Consider the following 22,595-nt stretch of genomic DNA (forward strand, 5'->3'; position numbering starts at 1 on the left):
GAAAAAGGAACATAGTTCCGCGAAGCATAAAGCATACCGTCATCACAACGCAGCTGTTAAGACAAATTTTCTGTGTGAATAATAGTAAACGCTTGCTCCTTTATTAAATAGAGAGACTTTGAACTTCTTACATTAACTAAGAAAGTAAACTTTTTTAAAATAGTTATATTATCCAAATTTGATAGACATTTTCGAAAATACAATACTTGCTTCAGAAGTCGACAATCCTTTAAAACGAGAAAACTAGTGACTTATAGTAAACCCAAAAACGCTACAGGTGATTACTTTAATATCGTTCATTTGCAACGACTATGACAAATACAAATGAAAAGAAGTTAATTCCATTTTGAAAATTGGAGGCATAAAGCAACGTTAATGAAATAAATTGTTAGTATTTACGATAAACAATTTAAGTCAGGTAAAAGTGTTTCGGAGTTGAGTCAGTAGATGCTGCAGCAAATCTATCGCGCCTTTATTGAAAGGTTATTACTTTTAAAAACCTTCTTTTTTACGTTTTCCTGAAAAATGGTCAATTACTGATACCAGGTTAATTACTACGCCATTACCTTACTGTTAATATGTTTATAACTTATTTTATAAGAAAAGCCTAGATAAAGAAGTAAGTATACGTAAAAAATGGTAAGCATTCTTCTTTAAAAAAATGAAGATCACCTTCATATCTCGATAAGAAGTCAAATTATCAACAAAACGACTGCAGTACTGAATGTGTTCTTAGAAATAGCGATGGTCGATCAAATCTCGGTATTCGAAATAATTCGAAGCATTTCGATATTATGAACAATCGAAGCACTTGGAATATCATTTGATTCCATAATGATCTTGAAAAACTCGGTAAGCTTTTAGTTTTGAATAAGTCGTTAGAACTACAAGTCTTGAAAGTCTTGATAGATTTCGAACATTTAATAATAATTAGATTTTCGCTTGTTCACCTTTCCAATCCATCAAGACTTTTAAGATTTTTAACACTTTTTGGTTCTATCGAATCATTCAAGAAATTCAGTTTCCATTTATCATTGTATTGTGTACTTGTGTATCCACTTGCTCGCAGCTAGTATAAGTAAGTGACAAAAGAATTTGCCGTTTGGCAAGTTGAAACTTCAAGTGGCACAAAAAAGCAACATCCAGCTAAAACTCATCAAAACTGAAGAGAACTACTCTGTTAGACAAAAAACCGAGAATAACAATTCAATAAATACGACAAACCTAATGGAAGTTAACGAATTGACTGTTAGAAGCAGCAAAAGCGATACGGAAACCCCCACCAGTATACATTGAAGCTCAAATCATCGAGTCCCTCATAGACCTAATGAACAATATAGCCAACGAGAATTTTACCTTAAAACAACTTAAAGACAACTATGTCAAAGTACAAGTCAACACCATCGAGACCTACAGGAAACTTACTTCGGCCTTGAAAGAAAAGAATGCAAACTTCTACACCTATTAACCGAAGAAAAACAGAAGCTACAAAGTAGTACTTAGGGATGCATCCTAGAACGAACACCAGTGCAATAAGTAATGAACTTAAAGAACCCAACCACCAGATAAGACAAATAAAGAATATAAATAAGCACGACACGAAATAACCGTTGCCGCTGTTCTTCATTGAGCTCGAGCCTGAAGAAAATAACAAAACAATTTATAAAATAGATAGACTGCTTAACATTATAGTATCTTTCGAAACTCCCGGAGTTAAAGAGACATTCCGCAATATATATATATATATATGTTGCCAAACATACGGTCACATTAAAAACGATTGCAATAGGAGCCCTGCATGCGTTAAATGTGCAGAAAGACACTGGACTTCGAGTTGCCCTGCTACAGGAAAAATAAGCGATGTTAAATGCTACAACTGCCAGGGAAACCATCCTGCTAGTTTTAAGGGATGCATAGTGAGAAAACAGCTACAACAAAACTTTTTCCCAGACTTAGACACAAATCAATTGCAGATAATTCAAATTCTCCAAACCAAACGGTGACTTCAAATGATAACAACACTTTCGCAAGGACGCACTATAACACAGAAAGGAACAAAATACGCTCAAGTACTTAGATCTCACGAAAAGCAAGAAACAGTTTCACCCACTGTAAACGATGAATCAGCATTTAACATGTCTAAAACGAAAAAGTTACTAATAACGTCAGCCAAAATTACAGAACTAATAACTAATATGCTCCTACAACAAATCATTAACTCAACAATCACAGCAAAGTAATAAAATGATAGAACTTCTCACATGCATGCTAAACAATAACAATCAACAACAATGGACACATTGAAAATAGCAATTTGGAACGCAAATGAGTTACAACAAAGACTACAAAAGTTGAAATTATTTTTACACACTAATAAAATCTACATAGCGATCATCGCAGAAACCCATCTTGCTACAAAAAATTATATTAAAATTCCATAATATTCCATAATTCCATAATATAATGTATATGATGCCAAGCACTCATCTGGCAGTGCACGCGGCGGATCAGCGATAATAATCATTAAACAGGATATTAAACACTCTTTGCTCAATGCCTGATCGCCGATACACATATACTCCAAATCAAAAAATATCTGTACAATAATATGAAAGTTTTTTCAATTCATTGGGGAACAAATTTATCGCTGGCGGCGATTATAATGCTAAACATAACCTATGGGGCTCCAAAAACAATTCACCACGGGGCAAAACCTTAGAACATGCAATACGAAAACTTTCATTAGATACAATTACAACTGGTGAACCTACGTACTGAGCGACGGCACAAGAAAAAACTCCAGTCCTACTGGACTTTGCAATAATCAAAGGACTGCGTAAATATTAGCTCGAAGTCCAGTCTTGTTTAGATCTTATCTCTGACCATTCTCCGATCCTCATTAATTATTTATCGAAACCAACACGCACAAACGAAACAATATACTTATACAATAGCAGTACCAAATGGACTCGAGTTTAAAAAATACATAGATACAAACGTAAATTGTAATATACCCTTAAAAACTTCCGAACAAGTAGATACAGCAATAATGAGTTTCACCGACATAATTCAAGAAGCATGCTGGAAGGCTATCAATCAAGTAGAAAATAGCAGAAAATTTCTCTCTTATCCGAATTATATAATGAAGCGTAAAATAAAAGCATATAGCAAAAAAAACAGCTCAACAGGAGAAGATTAAATGCCATTACCAAAGAATTGAAGCGATTAATACAAAATCACTGCAACGAAGAATTTCACAACTATATAACAAATCTCTCACCAAACGAGGGTACGAATTATTCACTATGGAAAGCAACCAGAAGATTAGAAAGACCAATCATTGCTCTACCTGCTATAAAAAAGCGTGCCTCCAACTTGGCTAGAAGTTCTCTCGAAGAAACAAACGTTTTCGCCGAATATCTTCAAGACACTTTTAAACCAAATACAACTAATACTAATGTAGTCATTTCCAATGAAACCGCACACTCCTCAAAAGAGTCGTATTTCTTCCAAAATATTACACCAACCGCGGTAAGAGAGGTCACTAAACTTATCAAAGGAACCCAAGATAAAAAGACGCCTGGAGTTGATCTAATCAGCGGGAAAATTCTAAAAAAACTTTCATCAAAAGCACTGAAAATGTTCACCACAATTTTTAATGTAGCACTAAGAATTAAATACTTCCCTGCCATCTGGAAAATAGCACAAGATATTATGTTACCGAAACCAAAAACAGACCCTCATGTGCTATCATCATATCAGCCGATCTCGCTTCTTCCTTTACTGTCCAAAATACTTGAAAAAATAATACTAGCTAGAATGAACAAAATAATTTACGAGAAAAATCTAATACCATTCCACCAGTTTGGTTTTAGAAATAAATATGCGACTATTGAGCAAGTACATAGATTAGTTAACAAAATCATTTCTTCATTCAAACAAAAAAAGTACTGCACCGCCCTTTTTCTAGACGTAGAAAAAGCCTTTGAAAAAGTATGACATGAAGGCCTTTTGCTTAAAATCAAGAAAAACTTTCCCTCATCCTACCATCAACTATTACAATCGTACCTCGAGGATAGAACATTCTTTCTGAAAATTCAGGACTTGCTTTCGGAAATCTGTAATATCGAAGTAGGAGTACCACAGGGCAGTATACTGGGGCCTATATTATACACGCTATACACAGCAAAAATCCTCACTACTCACGAAACCATAATATTTATATTCGCGGATACTGCAATCCTAGCTGCTCACTGTGATCTTAAAACAACTCAATCCGACCTCCAACAACACGTCTTAAAAATCGAGCAATGGCTAAGCAACTGGAAAATAAAAGTAAATCCTGAAAAGTGCAAACATATCACATTTACCTTAAGAAAAAATACTGTTCCACCTGTTACTTTAAACAATGATCTCATTCCCCAAACCAACACAGTGAAATACTTAAGTATACACATAGATACAAAGCTAACATGGAAACAACACATAAAAGCCAAAATAGATCAAATTCGCATTAAGAAACGAGAGATGTACTGGCTCATCAATAAAAACGCAAAGTTAAACATAAGCCACAAACTCCTCATATACAAAACAATAATGAAATCCATTTGGACATATGGGGTAGCATTATGGGGCATGGCAGCCAAAAGTCATATAGCAAAAATAGAAGCAGTGCAATCCATCATACTAAGAACCATTGTAAACGCGCCCTGGTATGTGAGGAACGAACAATTACGTAACGATCTTATGATCAGATCAGTCGAAAAGGAAATAAAAGATTTATGTGACAGACATAAAACGAGACTAGAAAATCAGCCAAGTGACGTAGCAAATAAGTTATATTCAGAAGATCTTCCCAGAGGATTACACAGAAAACGCCCGAACGATCTTCTCCCCATAACAAAACGGGCGATTACTATATAGTTGCATTCTGCTGAGAAAGTATCTACGTGGTACATCCCCAAGTACTACTAAAACAATTTTCCAAATGTCCATCCTGGACAAATTGTAATGTACAGTGGAAATATAAAAAAATAAATTCAAGAAATTACCAAATCTTTTAAGACCTTTTATGAAACCTAATTATATTCAAAATAATTCGATTTTTCCGTCACTTGCTCAGATTCGAAGCGATTCGAAGTACTTCAGTGTCCAACACTAACTTCGAAATCATGCTAGTTTTGAAATACTATATTTGTCCCAGCTACGATTAGTAGGTTTCACTTAAATATTTAAAATCAAATATGGCTTTACTAATTTTTATTTTTATTTTTAATCGTTATCGATAATGAGTTTGATGAAGTTTAAAGAAATTCGATATTTCTGTGTTCTACTTTACCGGTAAGATTCCAAGTAAATAAAACTTGTGTTATATCATACATATAAATATGACAAAAGGAAACTTTCACATATTTTGGAATACATATGTGCCAACATTATTTTATTTTATAATGTTATATACAATAATCATATGTTTACATATCATAACATATCATATGTTGTTATGAATATAACAACCGGTAGTTTTAAAGGCAGCGCTACTCACTCGGATAACATTCACGCCGCAGTCCTCACTTTGAAAACATGAAAGAGGCACTACTGCACCTGTTTTATGCTCGCAGTAGACACATGTTTATAGTACGATAAATTAATGAAACAGTTCAGGTTGTAAATGAAACTGTCCATAAATTTAAAGTCCAGCTAATGGTAGTATCATTCTTTAATGGTAGAAAGAAAAAAATAAAGTGTGTCAAAATGACGAATTTCAAATTTTTTGGTTTACATTGGGAAAGCTATTGAGGCCCTCTTATTGGAATTTATGTCGACTTTCGACAAAATAAAGAAACGAATATACATATGTAAGTATATGCCAATATATTTTTCATTGACCACTCTCATCTTAAAATTCTATATACAAATACCTCGATACATCAAAATTCATTAATATGATCAATCAATATCCTGGTTGTTCTAGTATTAATATCGATTTGCGACATTCTATGCATGGAATAAAGATTATTCAACAAACATTAACTTAGGTGTTGTCTAATAATTTGTCAACGATAACAGAAATGAAATATTCATTCTAGAAAAATTAAACGTTCCTAACCTAAAAACGGTACTTTTTTCAATGGACATAACCTAATAATAAGTGGTAGGTATTCATATCTGTTGCATTCATTACAAAATCTTTACCACGAGTTTGACTAGATATTATAGGTTCAATATTGGACTATCCGCTTACAAAGTGATAGCGGTAGAGGTAATATCGTCTATCGTATCAACAATGATGATTTTGGCCTTCCAAATTTGTCGTATTCGCAGTGGAAACACATTTTCAGCAATTACGAGGAAAAGCCGAAATAATGGTACACTGGTCGTTCGCAGCTGTCTTGAATCCGCACAGGCTTATGATATAATAATTGAGGAGATAGGTGCAATAAAGTGTAATGAGGTCATCCCGCTACAGTGCCCCCTCGTTAACTTTGCACTTTAGCAGCCCTAATAAAGACTCATTTCTGTCCTTACACTGTACTACAGCCCGGTCACAACGGACAAAACTTCGAGAAAGATGAACAGCGATGAACGAAAAATTTGTCGCATGGTCATCAATTGTTTTCAAACTTATAATGAAGCTTTAATCTGCTACCTCAAATGGTTTACAAGATACTGAACGTCGAGATTTGAAAAACTCGTTCTTGTTTACATGTTATAGAATCTTTAATTGTTATGGCTACATACGTAACAATATGTTTCACGAATAGTGTATAATTTTAAATATGATGATCCCCAAATTGTAATCCGAGTAAAGAAAATAGTTAATTCGTATAAATTTCCTTTGCGAAATGAGTTTTCTTAAGAAGATAGAAACATTTCAGAAAGCTAAAATCTGAGAAGATATAAAAATTGCTATTCATCAAACTGACACATGTACACGTGATAACGGTCACCGTTCATGAGATACCATAGAGATACACACGTCGAGTGCTGGGAACCTGGCACTCGTGACGTCATAGGGGCAGAACAGTTGCTCCGAGAAGTCCAATTGGGAGTCCGGAAACGGCTCTTCGTGCTCTTTGTCGCACGACTCGATAAGTGTGCGTGAGCGCCTGAGCGAATCATGTACCAGAATCGAAAATCCGTGTGGGCGAGGCGTGTGCCTCCGAATCGGACCACTCAGACGAGAGTGCCAGGTCGCCAGCACTCGAAAGTACATTATAGGCATGTGTATGGACATTGTAACAGAAGGTAGGTTCATTCGGATATACAGGGTGTCCGACATTAATCCCTTGACCTACAATATCCTGTTAGCCTTGTGACGAAAATTTTAAACTAAATTCGATAAATCCGAGTGTTATTTATTTTGAGAGATAAATCATAGGGCAAGAGGTCAAATAATACCGGGAATTTTTCGATCATACTCGTATATTTTTTTATGTGATAAATGAAATGGGAGAAAATCCAGACACGTTCATACACATAGAATTCAATGTACTGGCATTTACAGTTTTTTGTAATTACTTCGAAAATTAAGAGAGGATGACATTTTTGCAAGCTGCAGTATTATCCAATGGATTTTTATATTGAGGTGAAGGTTTTTCTATACAGGGAGTATTTAGTAACCGGGGCAAGCTGTAACTCTATTCCGGATGAAGCCAGACCAAAATATCTATCATATTACAATACCAGGTTTGTCGTAAATGTATTCATGCAGTTGTAAAGTGCAAATTCACTTTTTAAATTGAAAATATAAAAGAAGTTCAGATATTATCATTGGAAACTAAATATATTTCGAGATATCATTGTTTTCGATGACCACACCATGCTTTTCTTTGTTAAATATCGCGACATCATAAACTTTAACACATATTTGCAACGTACTATAGCAGTGCTCGCTTTAATTTGATAAATTCGAAACCGAGCATTAAAATTTACCACGAGCAGGGTGGCATTTTTCTTTTAAGAGTTTCCAGAACTGATTGTAGCACAATTTGACAAAGCGAGAGTAGTCATTCGCGAAAAAAGCGAAACGAATGTAAAAAATAATCAAATAATAAAAAAAATTTCCATTTTACTCATTTTCATTTCACCTTGTCACATTTAGTACCAATGGATTATTGAGATATTTTATCGGCTAATTTTGTCGACTTATGAATTATAAATAACGAAATTAAATATACTACGTTTATTTGGAATCGATCAAATTGGTCCCATTTAAGGTGTGTGGGCTTATTTTAATCGGAAGAATCTCAACAATTCATTAGCATTTGAACAGTTAAAGTTGAAATTATCATAACTGAAATTTTCTTTACCACATGATTATTTTTTACTTCCTATGCTCGCAACAGCTCTGCGATATGCGTCTATCCTATTCTTCTTTATTACAATGGTATTTCCTTCGGTACAATGTGGCAACTAGCAATACAAATAATAATTGAATAAAAATTTAAGAAACATCGAAAATGGCGTGATTAATTTTAAAATGAAAAATCAAAAACAGTTCGGACCTCAAAGGATTAATGATAATGTAGACATCCTCTACTTGATAGAATTTCTATATACGTTATTTAATTCAACTAAAGTTTAATATAGCACTTTAATTATGTATTTAACTCGTCAAATATCAGACAATTTCACGAAGCGAAATACATATAATGGAAAAATGTAATATCAACTTATGTAACTGATTGTAAGCTACGTGATTATGCTGTGCACATTTATGTTACTTAATGTCACCGTTTTATGTGTAAAAATTATACAAACTACATTTTCATGAAATATTATCGTAAGCTTTCAATGAAAATCGAAAATGTTCTCAAACCGTCAAAATATATAAAAGTTATGTTTTATTAAATATAGATTAATTGCCGGTAACGAGAAATTTCGAAGAAATCCGTCTCTTTCGAACATTACAAAATTTTAGAAACAAACGAAAACGATATCCAGAGAAAATCTACATTGAGAATTCCTTTATTAACCGATGAGTGTATTCCCACCCGGTCCTCCATTTACGCGTCACTTTTTTAGCCTCTTTTTATGCGGTAAATTATAACACTGTTTACGCGATATCAAATTACGTTATCTAAATTTAGTGACACCGAATAAAATTTACTTTTGTTTTCTGAAATATTATTATTATTACCTTTTTGTCGAATTGTGTGAGATAAATATGTATTTCTACAACTTATACCAGATTTTCTCTTCAATATTTTCTTTTCTTTTGTACTCGCGGGCTCTATTTACGGGACAGATGTAAGTCTCGATTAATGAATCTCTAATTTTATCTACTTACTCGGTGTTCTAAAATTGTTTACTAAAGTTATGCGAAATCCAAACGTAAAATCACACTTGAGAACAGTTTCTTGTTCACAATTAATTTTATATTTACACTTCCCATTTTACTCGTTGGATTCGCTCATCTTAATAAATATACACACAGCGAACATCTAAAAGTACTTCACACTTTCAAAATTTCAAGTATTTACAATATAACACGCACTATTTCTCCGACGACCAATGACCGAGAGTAACGAAATATGTGTAGCGGCTGTTTTTAAATACGTAGATTGACCATGACGCATTTTTACGCCTGACAGGTGCAAAACGAAACCTTAACACTTTATTGACCGGACACTATTTAATAGGCTCTCCGATGACTTATAATCGTCTCACATTAACACACTATGCATCGCCGCGGTTTTAACCAAATTAACGCTAAAAACCGGTGACTTTTTATCACGATAGGGTAAATGTACCACTAATAGACCATGTTTCAGGAAAACGTAAAGACTAAGCTTTTTAAAAGTAATAATCTTATCGATGAAGGTGCGATAGATATGCTGCAGCATTCTTTTTATTTATATTTGTCCTTTTACTTGTAATTTGTCATAATCGTTGCAAGTAAACGATATTAAAGTATCTTAGTATATTAAATCACCCTTAGTGTTTTTGGTTTTGTGATCAATTACTAACACTTGGTCAGTTACTAGCTTCCTTGTTTACAAGGATGGTCGATTTCTGACGTATGTATTATAATATAATTTTCCAAGATGTCTATTCAATTTGGATGATATAACCATTTCAGAAAAATTCGCTTTGTTAGATAATGTAAGAAATTGAAACAGCATTTTCACGCATAGAGTCTCTTTATTTAATAAAGGAGCAAGCTATTATTATATAACTATTATTCACGCAGAAGATTTGTCTTAACTGATCAACTACTGGTACTTTTACCTTATAACGTACATATAAATTTCCAAAAATCAGCATAATCAAACAATGAATATGTACATGCAGATCTTTGGCAAGTTAAAAAATACTGTAGGTGACCAAATAGTAATAAAAGTGCCGATTCAACTATTTAACAATTTTTGAAAAATTTAATTATTTTTTCGTGACCATCTTACAAGTAAGCACTTTTGAATATATAATTCTATATTCCCGGTCTTTCGGCATAGATTTTCTCAGAATCTAATTTTAAACGACCGCTGCATGATGGGTTAAAAAATGACCTAATCATTTTCGTTGAACAATAATCCTCAAATAATAATTGCATAATGTTACTTAGTAGAACTTGCTAATTCATAACTACTTACAATTAGTTAAAACGCGCTAAGAATGGCGAATGTCGTGTTTCGCCTAATTCGATTCACGAGCCCTGTATGTCGGCGAAAAAGCATTGGGCACGCAAACGACAAAACGAAAGAAACGAGAAACTGTCACAAATGTCGGCACGTCCGCACGACAACCAAGTTAATGAGAGCGGAAATGAAATTACTGCCACTACCTCGTGCTGTCTTACTGACTCTCTTGATTCGCGCGACGCTAACCGGAGAAAATTCTACATTCGGATAAGTATATTTCCTGAAAGTTTCATTTCATTATCTTTAACCGCCTTTCCTACTACTTACGTGGTACTACAGCGAAGTTTCATTAGATAACCCGTGAAACATCTATCGAGGCTTTCCGCTAAGTAACGTTTTAAACTTCTCTATCGAGGAGCTATTAGAATCTCTTTTTTGTTATTTTTTCTACAAAAATAAACGAAAATATGAGAACATGTTGAGTTGTAAATACGTTAGGCGCATTTGTCTGTAAAGCCATACCTACTCCCAGAGTTACCTTATTGTCAGTCGTAACGAAAGGAAGAAAAATTGAAGGAAACAGTGCATTTAGAATCTTTTAGGATCTGTCGTTTTTAAAACAGTTGAATATATCGAATCATTCATTCAGATTTTCCAGATAAAATAACCTGTATACCCGATAAAAAAATTAAACTTTCGAAAGGAACCAGAAACAGAAAAGAGAAATTCGATGATAGCGGTGAATACCAAACCGACGTAGAGCTTACGAAAGATTAATAAAACTTTCATAATGAATATAAAGTTATTAAATGTGTTACTACTTTCATTGTTATTATAAATATGAACTATAATAGGGCTTTATTTTATCATCAATTTCATCGCGATATTTTGTAACTTTGTTTCAATTAAAATAAATAAATAATCATAATTAGAATATTGTTATTTAATATGCTAGTGTTATTTTTGTATGCCAAATGGGAATAAAATAAATGTTCCTATAAGATAACTGGTGGCACGCAAAAATAGCACAAGTTGCAACTTTTATTTTACGCCATATATCTAGATATTATAAATATTAACAGAAATATTTTAAATAAAATTAAACGATGAAATTATGAAAACGAACGATTGAAGTCTGTAATTTTTCAATCACGGAAATGTACAGGATGTCCCGTAACTGCTGGTACAAGCGAGCAGGAGGAAATTCTATGTAAAAAACTGAATCGAAAATGTAGAATCAAATTTGTTCGTGTGAACCTGTTTTTGAAAAAGATAACTTTGAAAATTTGTCGAGAACGCGTGGAAAGAAAAAAATATCAAATAAAATAATACCCTAAAGAAGTAACCCAAACAGTTTACTCATACTGTACTATTTTAAAATTGCTGAAAGAAGTCAAAATAGTACACTTAATTTAATCAGTCATCCACGGGTAAGGAATATAGAATATGATCATATACATAGATAATCATCTGCACAATTTAAAGTAGTTACTAATGACCAAATGAGGTTGACGCATCTTAAAATATACAATAGAAAAAATATTTAGCTATATTATCGAATATCATCTCTTAAGATAAAATCTACCTTACAGCTATCCTTTGAAACAGGATCTGCAAGATAACTTTATCGATGAACTCATTAGCGGACCGAGACGAAACGCTTCCTTCTTTTTTTCCTTTCCTTTCCTTTCTTTTTCTTTTCTTTTCTTTTCTTTTCTCTCGATTTCTCTTTCCATTTCCGTCATTTTCACAATTTCATTAAAGCTACTAAATATATACACTACACAAATGAATAATAAAGTTTTGAAGTGTCTTACTTTGAAGTAAACTTAGGTATTTTCATCTGTTTTGCTTGGCAATTGTAGTCGCTAGGTTCAGCATTATAATTCATTACCTATCGAAGGTAAACGTAGACAAATATGATCCAAATACACAACTTTGAACAAATAAATGATTTCTTGACATTTATTCAAAATCTTACAGTTAATATATTTTCGAGCCGCAATTATCCAAACTTTAGTTGTCCAATCTCTCGATTATCCTAACCGGTGATACAGTGTTTTTTATTTCTGATTCTACTGTATCTCAGATTATTATTAATATTATTTATATGTTTAGTTCTTAATATATTATTTCAAAACATCCATATTTAGTTTTCTCAAGAAGTCAGAACCAAATTTGGGCCATGAATCAGTGTTTTCTTAGAATCTGATGATTCCATATGTATATACAAGGTGTTCAACTAAACGCGAAAAAATCTTTGGGGATCTGGAGAGTTCAGAGTCCTTTAGGGAAGACGGGAAGTGATCCCAGATTCCAAAATAATACAAAAATCGATAGTGACAGAATTGCTGTCTCGACTTCGTTTCCAAGTTATTAACAATTAAGACACATCTTGAGTTACGAGGGTCGGTCAACTGTGGCGTGCATGAGTCAGATCAGTGCACCCGCAAATAGTGACGCACCATGCGAGAGACAGCCGTTTACCTCGACAAGTTGCGGTATGGAGAATCGTAGAACGTTTTTTCCCTGATACTTGTTATTCATGTTTCGCTACATCAAGCGATTCTATTAATTGTACTTTTCTCCGTCAGGCGACAGTGCATCAATTGGAAAGTCATTGGTTAACCTGTCAACTGTGGAATTTAGTTTCGAAAATTTCTTATTGTACGCACAATAAAATCAAACAATGAAGTGTACATTCGAATAATGCAGGACTTATACTCTGACGAAAAACTAAGGCAAAACGAAGAACAATTACATGTTTATACGAAAAAATGACATAATTGATTGTTGAAACAATTAGTGTCGTGTTGAGGTTTAAGATGATTATACTTATCGAACGCAGTTAACTGGTCAACGTGATCAAAGTTTTATCAGAAAAATCGATGCGAGAACTGAGCAGTGGTTTCAAAAATATTTCACTTTTTATCAGTTTTGGGATTACAGTTCAGATTCACTCGTCTAAAGTATACTAATAAAATTCTATTCGCCAACAATTTTCCTTGAATCATCGATGGTACACCGTGTGATGTCCCCGTTAGTATTCTGTTATATCGGTAGTATAGACGGAGCTGAATCAGATCGAAATAAGAATCTAGTTCATATTTTTGTTACATCGCAAATTATATTTTCCATTTCCTATTTTTTATTTGCAGGTGAAACGTTTAAGAATTCTTTTTCACGTCTTATTACTAATATTTAAGCATTTGTATTCCCTTCCTGTCAAACAGCAGGTTATCCGATTGGCCTCGGTTTACCCTAACTATTTAAACGGTTATTGAAATGAAATTCGTGTACGCATATTACAAGGAACAACTTCAATAGGTGGAAATGAAGATGAACATTTCTAGCACAATGCGAAACTTTAATGCTTCATAACATTCCAACCAATCAACCAACTCACCAACTCACTGCTAAAATGTTTAAAATCCTGAGTGTACAGAACAATGACCTTAATATGTTAACATAAAGGTCACACGAGGGTTATTATTTTTGTAAATAAATACGAAAACTCCCCATTCCCGAACATATTTTTTCGAATATCTGGAAAACTAATGCCGAGCGGCAGTAAGATGTATGGGAAAAAGTTGTTCAGAATCAATTCCCCCACAACCCACTTCAAAGTCATCCAAATCGGTGAGGAATTAGTGTTGTAAATAATTACCATACACTTGCTTACCAGTTAAAATTCATAAAAATACGCCATACTACAATAGAGGTTCAAGTAAAAACGAGTGTTTTTTTGAATAAATAAATACATACGTCTTTAAAGCCACCCTTATACACGCGAGCACGCAAGCGCGCAAACACGCAACGATGCATGCACACCGCGAGTGTCAACATGCATCACGCACTGCAATTATGCTGCTCATAAGCGTTCGCAGCACCAAATAGATACGCACTACGATTATTCGGTTAGCAAATGCCACTGCGCATCGCAGACATCACGACTGTCCCGTTCGCAAATGTAATTCCAAGTATTACGAATTAAGTACACGAAGGTCTCGATTAATGCGAATTCAAATAACTCGATATCCGATTTAGTGCGAATCATTAAATAGCAGCATTTAATATGAGCAAAATCTTCGAAAGAAAAAGTTAATACATGGTTCGCTAGACTTTTTCCATCGGTATAGTCTGTTGTAAAACGATCAAATGATCCAAACGCGGATGAAAACGAGCAAATTAACAGAGCCTCAGACACGGTACTGCGGATTAATCAATCTACGCCATTAACCAGTTAATAGCGTAGCTAAGCAATGAAGTATATATTTGCCAAACGCAGTGCAAATGTACCTATACTGTATTGTAATGAAAAACTAAACTAAAATGAAGAAGATGTGTATCTGAAAAATTGACTTATTCATCGTTGAAATGATTAGTATCATTTTGAGTTTTCAGATGACGTGTATACTCGTCGAACGCAGTTAACTGGTTAATATTAACTTCGCGTCATCGTTTCAGGTCTACTGTTTAAACTGCGTTTTCATTCATCCGAAAATTACACTGAATACTGTTTACAGTCTATTTTACAAGAGCGTATTGACTATATCTCTGCAAAAATAAATATATTAGTAGGTAGTATGCTTTTACTCAATAACGAATCGGATTTCGCTCGTTATGGATTGTCAAGTGATTATACCAACATGAGTATTTTATGAACTCAACAATAATCAAAATAAAGTTGTTCTATTTACAAATGAAAACATGAACTGGATAATAAAAATAATGTTCGTTTAATTAATTTTTCTTTAAAATAATTCAAACTTGAAATCCTAAAACGTGTGCTAAAATTTATCAAACAATTTATTGGTCAACGTTTATCGGACAACATTTGAATCGCGCACCTCGGTATTAAACGATTGTCGCAAATTCGTTACTCGTCTCGTAATTTAACCAACAATTTTTACATTGGCAAATGTTACAACCCGGAACACATTACAATTTAAACTGCAGAAAATACTTCTTTCGTAACAAGCAATTTGTGTTTTTAATTTAGCGCAGATGTAGCGCTTGTCTAGTGTTAGGACGTGGTATGTAAAGTGTCTTTCGTGTGAAAAAAATAAACAAGTACTCAATTATTACTACACTTAACCTCGTGCGCTGTAATTGTTCCAATCATCGATCGGTAGTCTTGTTGCATTACACTTACTAGATTGCTTTGAAATGTACCACTCTGTACAAAATTATTAATAAACAAACTTGGTGAAAATATTTGCCTAAAATAGGTAAAAACAAAATTCTTCCCGCAAGGCTTTGCCAATTCTCTAAATTAATTTCTACCAGCGCAAGAGGTTAATCGTAATAAACATTGACTTTAGCAGACGGTATAAATTTTCGGCGATTAAACACAACGATTACTATATTTCTTAAAGATCTATGCATTGGTCCGCACTTCGCAAATTCCAGGAGAGCATCTGCCTTTCGTACGATACGTCGTTATTTATGTTCTGCCCTGATTCACTCGATAAAACTTTGTCTCTAATTGTTGATAACGTCAAACTTAGTAATGAATAGGTTTTTAAATTTAAGGATTTTTAAATATTTATGTGGCAACTATGAAACTTATATACATAGGTAATGGTTCTTGCACGAAATGATTCTATAAATTCTTTCAAATAAAAATTATACATGTTTTTATAAGTTATAATACTATAACGATTGGTACATACTTAAGTAGTTTTCTAAACGAAAACTAAAAATGTGAGATAAAATATAACGCCATCAATCATCAAGGAAGTTACACCATGGATTCTGTTTCCGAGATTCCGACAGTAATCCTGAATGTCAATGATCGTTTTTTAATTGCTACATAACTACATAAAAATATCGACACAGAAGTATCAGGTGACAAGTGATTTGCTCGTTCCGAGAATTGTTTGATATATTTACACGCTTTCGCTATAATTTCTCTTCAAACAATGTGTTCCAAAGAATAACCTCGTTATTAATAATTTATTAGAAAAAAATATTCAAATTTACTCCAAAACACACTGATTGATAGCAGTAAAATAATATTTCATTTAAAGTGAAAAGAATTGAGTGATGTTGCCATGACATGGAATATGTATCAAATAAAAAATACCACAATATTCGAAAATGCTGATATTGTTATCCATTGGTAATGAATGCAATTAATTACGTTTTTCACTTGTTTTACACCTCGTGCGCCTATGGAATGGTTATAAAGACCACTTGTCTTCAATCGATTATTAGAAAAAAACATACATTTATATAGGACACAGCATTTTGTACAGGAATATTTGAATTAATATTATACATAACAAGGTTAGCGCATCGATTTCATTTTTACGCGATTATGTTCTGAAATATGATCAAGTTCACGTAACTGTTGTGCAAATTGTTAAATTTTGTCTCGTTGATACGCTATTTCTGAAATTTCAAAACAAGAATAATGTTTCTAATACGGAGTACATATTTATTTCGAGGGGCTTCATTCTATTCTACCATGACCAAATGAATATAAATTATCATTGGTTTTTACAACATAAAATATCTAAATATATTACTTTTTTGTTTAATTACATTACGAAACTGTACCTATGTCAGTTTATCTCAGAAAGTTTATTATACTCTCTCTATTATTTTATATGCATAAATTTTTAAGAATTAATAAATTGATTCTTTCAAGTTCTTCGAACCAACTTTTCAAAAACTAAAAATACCGAAATATATTATCTAAATATATATAACCAAAACCTAACCAATACCTAAACATGATATATATATATATATATATATATATATATATATATAATTACATTTTTGAATTGCTTAGTTTATGCAGCCTTCGACGAATACAATGACAGTTAATCCATTGTAGCTAATACCTGTCCAAACTACTATACCCCGCCCATTTAACGACGCGCATTTTAGAATTTCTCTTTCTGTACGTGACTATAATAATAACAGAAACAGAAACCATCGGGACGACACGACAGTCGAATCGTTTCTCATTCATGAACATCATTGTATTTCTTCTCCAGCTTCACGCGTTCTTTTGTAAAATTCAATTCACGCCACAAAACAAACATTTCTAGAATTAGTTTGGCTTCCACCATCTCGAGCAATTTGACCGGTTGCGAGGCACGAGTTCGATGCAATTAATGAGACAGAACGTTGTTCATGACATCAGAGACCACAAAAGAATAATCGTTAGCTTCACTTTTGCTACAATAATATAGATTCTTTAGTAAATCGTAAATAACTTTCTTGTATTTTCGCCCTCTATTTATAAACGCTGCAATCTTCGATGCTCATAAACCATAAACGTTTATATTGATCTCAATATTTTTCAAATCTTTCGTCGATTATTCAGTTTGTTCCGATACTGCATCTTTCAAACATTTAACCTTTTGAGTGCCAAGCGGCGCGATTGCGCTTCTCCATTACACTGCTAAGAAATGTCAGCCTATCGGTTCGTAGAATCAGATTAAGCTTATTCTTTTATTTTCCTTCTAAATATTTATTTTTATTTTTGTTATTACTCGCTTAGAAATAGAAAATGGAACGATAGCACTATATAAAATTTTTTATGTAAAAATAGGAAAGCGTAATTCAGTTTCTGAATTTTAAAATAAAAGAAACGCGTTCGCGCCGCTTGGCACTTTTTGACCAAGTTTTTGCAAAAACCCGCTATTAGTACCTCTACACTACTCGAAATACAAACAAGTATCAACAAAACGAAATATAAAGTAATATATAGTGGAGCCTCGAGTTACGTCCTTCCAATTCACATCATTTCACAATTATGTCTTCTCTACGTAACGCGATAGTCAATTGTTTTTAACCAATATTTCTTGCTCTACGTGTTCAGTTTTAACTGAATCAGCCTGAGCATTACTTGACTAAAGAATTTTTATGAATAAATAAATTTAGATTACACAGTTTCTACACAGATTAAGAACTTGTAGAAATATATTTACAGTAAACATCAGTACATAAATGTAATTAATCGAGAGTTAAGACCATTATTTACGTACGTGTCCTTATCTTTACATTATATTGTTAAAAGACGAAGTACTATAAGTTCTGAAACTAAATTAGAAATGATAAAACTTTTTGATAGTGGGACACAAGGTTTTGAGATTAACTGAGAAATAAATTTACCAGAAACAACTGTGAGGACGTTTCTTAAAGATAAAGAACGTATTTTCATGGCTATAAAAGAAGGCCATCCAGTACGTTTCAATATTATTCGTAAACATCGTGATCCCTTCAATTTTTTATAAACATACGTTAAATGTAATCTCTTCTATTATTTGTATACATTTAAAAGAAAATGTATCTCCTAATCTGATAAATACGTGTACAAACATGTATGTTCTCATACATGCATATTTATCTACCCTCTATCCCCGACTTACGGCCTTTTCGATTCACATCGCCCACTCCGATAAACAAAAAGGACGTAAATCCGAGGCCTTCCTGTATTAGATGCGTTTCATTACGCGGTGCATGTCATTGCTATTTCACAAGTATTACTGATAAATGCATAAACAAGTAAGCCAGGTTTAGTCGATTAGGTTTAATAACTATACAGAGATTTTATACCACTGAAAGACGTTTCAAAGGTTTCAAGTTTCCACACCTCTATGCCTTAATGTCAAAAACTATAGGTGTACATTCATTGCTTTATATAGCAATCGATGCCATACCGTATCCTCTATAAATCATTATTAAAATACTCCCATCTAAAATAGATTAAATTCAAAAACATTTTAATCGCAACATTGTATTCGAACTTCAAGATTTATGTTCGAATCGTTCGCAGAAAAAATATTTTAACGTGTATGCATCCGTATGCATATTGAACCGCCTCAACCATTCAATTTTAACTTGTGAATTTCACCCTTTAAGTATTTTATTCCTTTTAAAAGTGTACGCCTGTTTGGTTATTTATTTTTAAGCGATTACGGATAGACTGGACAAAAGTAGAATAGATAAACTTACTGTAAAGTCAAAATAAATTTATTTGTTTTCCGAAATAAATTATAATAAAACGACACATTTTTTAATTATACTTTTTAATTTACATTTTTATTTAACAAACCTTTCACTATAACTATAATCGACTATAGTTGGTATCTATGCGACGATCTCTCTGTACGAAAGCCGATTATAGTCGGCACGCGGATGATGATCAATTCTGCCGTATTGACAGTGAATCTTTTGGTTCTATTGGTCGTACCAGATTAAGAATGTATTAAAATATACTAAAAATATATAAAAATAACCATTAACTATTTCTATACAGAAGGACCACACTCACAGTCCCGTATGTCGTATCAAAAGAGTCAAAAAACCATTAATAATTATTACTTACAAAATTTTAAATGTGACCAATTCATAAACAAATAAATAATCAATATTTGAAATTAAAAATATTTTTAGGTATATTGAGTACTTAAAGATTTGGAAAAGTATAGAATGATATTCTAATCAATAATTTTAATCGATAATTAGTTTAATCTAAATTTTACTATAAATATCAAAAGCGATTTATTTTCTCCATGACAAGTTACTTGTCATTAAATAAACAATTGCCATCTTTTCATAATGAGTGTACCGAACGTAATCATGGAAATAGTTAAACCATTTGGAGAACACTGATTTCATTTATTTTACATATATATAAGTATACAATAGTAATAATGTATCACCCTACTGGCACGGCGATACAAGGAAATACTATTAGCAATGGACAAACAATTCGAATTACCGAACACGTTCGAATTTATCCTAAACTTATGATGTTTAACGTTCAAGTAAAATCCGTAAAGCAGAAAAAGGTACCGCGCGAAACTTCACTAAAGTTGATAAATTACCCATTTCGAATCGACATAATTTCTATGTCGATATAAAAATCAGAAAACTTCGTGAAAACTCTTGCGCGTGCATGTTGGCAGGTTCAAAATATTCGATTCGAACTGATTCTGGTCTAGAAACGTTCGAGCCGAATCGTCGCAGCGGAGGTGCGAATAGGAAGAATATTTGCCGCTTAAACGGGCTCATTCATCGAACATCGAGTTCGAAATTTCTTCTGGGATTCGGGTCCGAGTTGAAACTTAAAGTATTCTCGAAAACGCTCTCCTCTGTCTTTAAGTACAGTCGTAAGTCGTGATCCGTCCTGGTCAGGGTCGTAAGCACAGTTGCGTTCTCCAACCTAGCGTAACTAGCAACTCGCAACCAGCAACTAGCAACTCGCAACCCAACAATTCGTATCTCCTTTCACTTGTACGAGCACCGACTTTGTCCCATTCGGTATGATTAGTGGCGTAATATTCATCAAAAAGAATTTTATCGATACTCAAATTAAATGGAACACAATTATCGAGCAAGCGCTTTCGCAGTTTATAATCGGCCAGTCGAGTTTTAGTAATGACATGAGTTTATTTAGAAATTCCTAACTCGATGCTATCTAAAGGAATTTATTCCATTTATTCGCGCGAGACATAACGCGCGAAAGCATAACGCATGAATGCGTACAAAACGAAACAGATATCGAGAACAATGTACTACTGACAATAACTTTACTTGTTCACGAATGTTTTTAAACTGGTTATTACATATACTTTACAAAGTAAAGATAGTTTTATTAAGTTCTGTTAATAGAAAAAATTCTATAAATAAATACAGCAGAAAATGAAATAAATATAGTGCTGTGAAACACTATTCTGCGACAATTCCGTAAAGAAACCACCAGCACGATACTCGGAGAAGGATACGTAGCTCGTATCAAAAGAGGATTTCTGGTGTGATGAACTTACGAACTCGCAAGCATCGTCGAACAATTAGCTTTGTGGTAAACTGGTCAGTGTCAGTCACAGTAATGGGATCATAAATCACGAGAAAAAATACATCGGGAAAAAATATTTGTATAATTTCAATTACGACACGCGTTCCTACATATAAGAAATAACTTGTATAAATAAACGAACAAATTCTAACTACAGTTTAAACTACAAATCTCAAAATGTCAGTAATATGCACTATGCGCTTAACATTTGTTTCACAGTTATATTTTACTCGCATACCACGCACGAATTAATATTTTAAATATATTACTAATATGAAGTTGAAGCTTGAAAATCATTTAAACAGAGTAAAATGTTAATCGGTATAAAAAGAAAGCAATTATTATATTTTTATAGTTGAAAAGCTGTATAACTCGCAAAATAAATGTGTAATTATAGAAACTATAATATTCTACACACACGGTATACAGCGCTATCATGAAAATGCAATTGTTACTAAAATTCATTGACCCGCGGCATTAGGAAAAGCTTGATGCAACGTAACAGTTCGAAAAATGATAAGTAACTCAAGCCAAATAACTTAAGTTAACCACGTGTAATTGACATATGTATAGAAGACCATAATATGTCGTAGATATACGATGCATGTATATATCTATATAGATCCTACTTATACAGTCTGTCATTTTAATTACCTCTTAATTCGTTTTCCGCCCAAGTAAAATCCATAAAGCAGGAAAAAAGTACTGCACTAAACTTCACTACAGTTGATAAATTACCCATTTCGAGTCGACATAATTTCTATGTCGATATAAAAATCACAAAACTTCATGAAAACTTAACTGTCGCTCGATCACTGGTAACACATCCTCCTTCAACGTCAGACGGTAGCATACTGAAGAAACAAATTGTAGTAGAAAGTGGGAAGACTTTCCCATTCCCCATTCCCCATTCCCCATTCCCCATTCCCCATTCCCCATTCCCCATTCACTATTCCCCATTCCCTATTCCCCATTCCACATTCCCAGTCCGGTAATGGGAAGATTAAAGCCATTGATGTATAAGGGATAAGACTCACAACATTGTACACCTTTCTTTGAATTTCAAGATGGCGCATTGAGCGCGACGTATGATTTTACATTTATTAATAATTAAAATGATGTTTCGACGTCGAGTATTTCTTTATTAAACATTTTTAAATAGAAGTAAAAGTTATCATCTCCACATTCCT

General features: G+C 33.2%; 1 protein-coding gene across 5 annotated transcripts in view; it reads right to left on the reverse strand.

The window, feature by feature from the left end:
- T48 (FU domain-containing protein T48) overlaps nucleotides 1-22,319 on the reverse strand; it is a 118,897-nt gene extending 96,578 nt beyond the window's left edge. For all 5 annotated transcript variants that reach the window (XR_012999413.1, XM_031986316.2, XM_076370808.1 and 2 more), the window contains exon 1: nucleotides 22,060-22,319. Coding sequence is in view for 1 of the 5 variants with exons in the window: in XM_031986314.2 (XP_031842174.1) it covers nucleotides 22,060-22,147 (88 nt within the window). In the remaining 4 variants the exon portion in view is untranslated. The remainder of the gene's footprint in view (nucleotides 1-22,059) is intronic.
- Nucleotides 22,320-22,595: the final 276 nt, after the last annotated feature.

The sequence above is a fragment of the Nomia melanderi genome, chromosome 9 (genome assembly GCF_051020985.1).
Source record: "Nomia melanderi isolate GNS246 chromosome 9, iyNomMela1, whole genome shotgun sequence".
NCBI classification, from domain to species: domain Eukaryota; kingdom Metazoa; phylum Arthropoda; class Insecta; order Hymenoptera; family Halictidae; genus Nomia; species Nomia melanderi.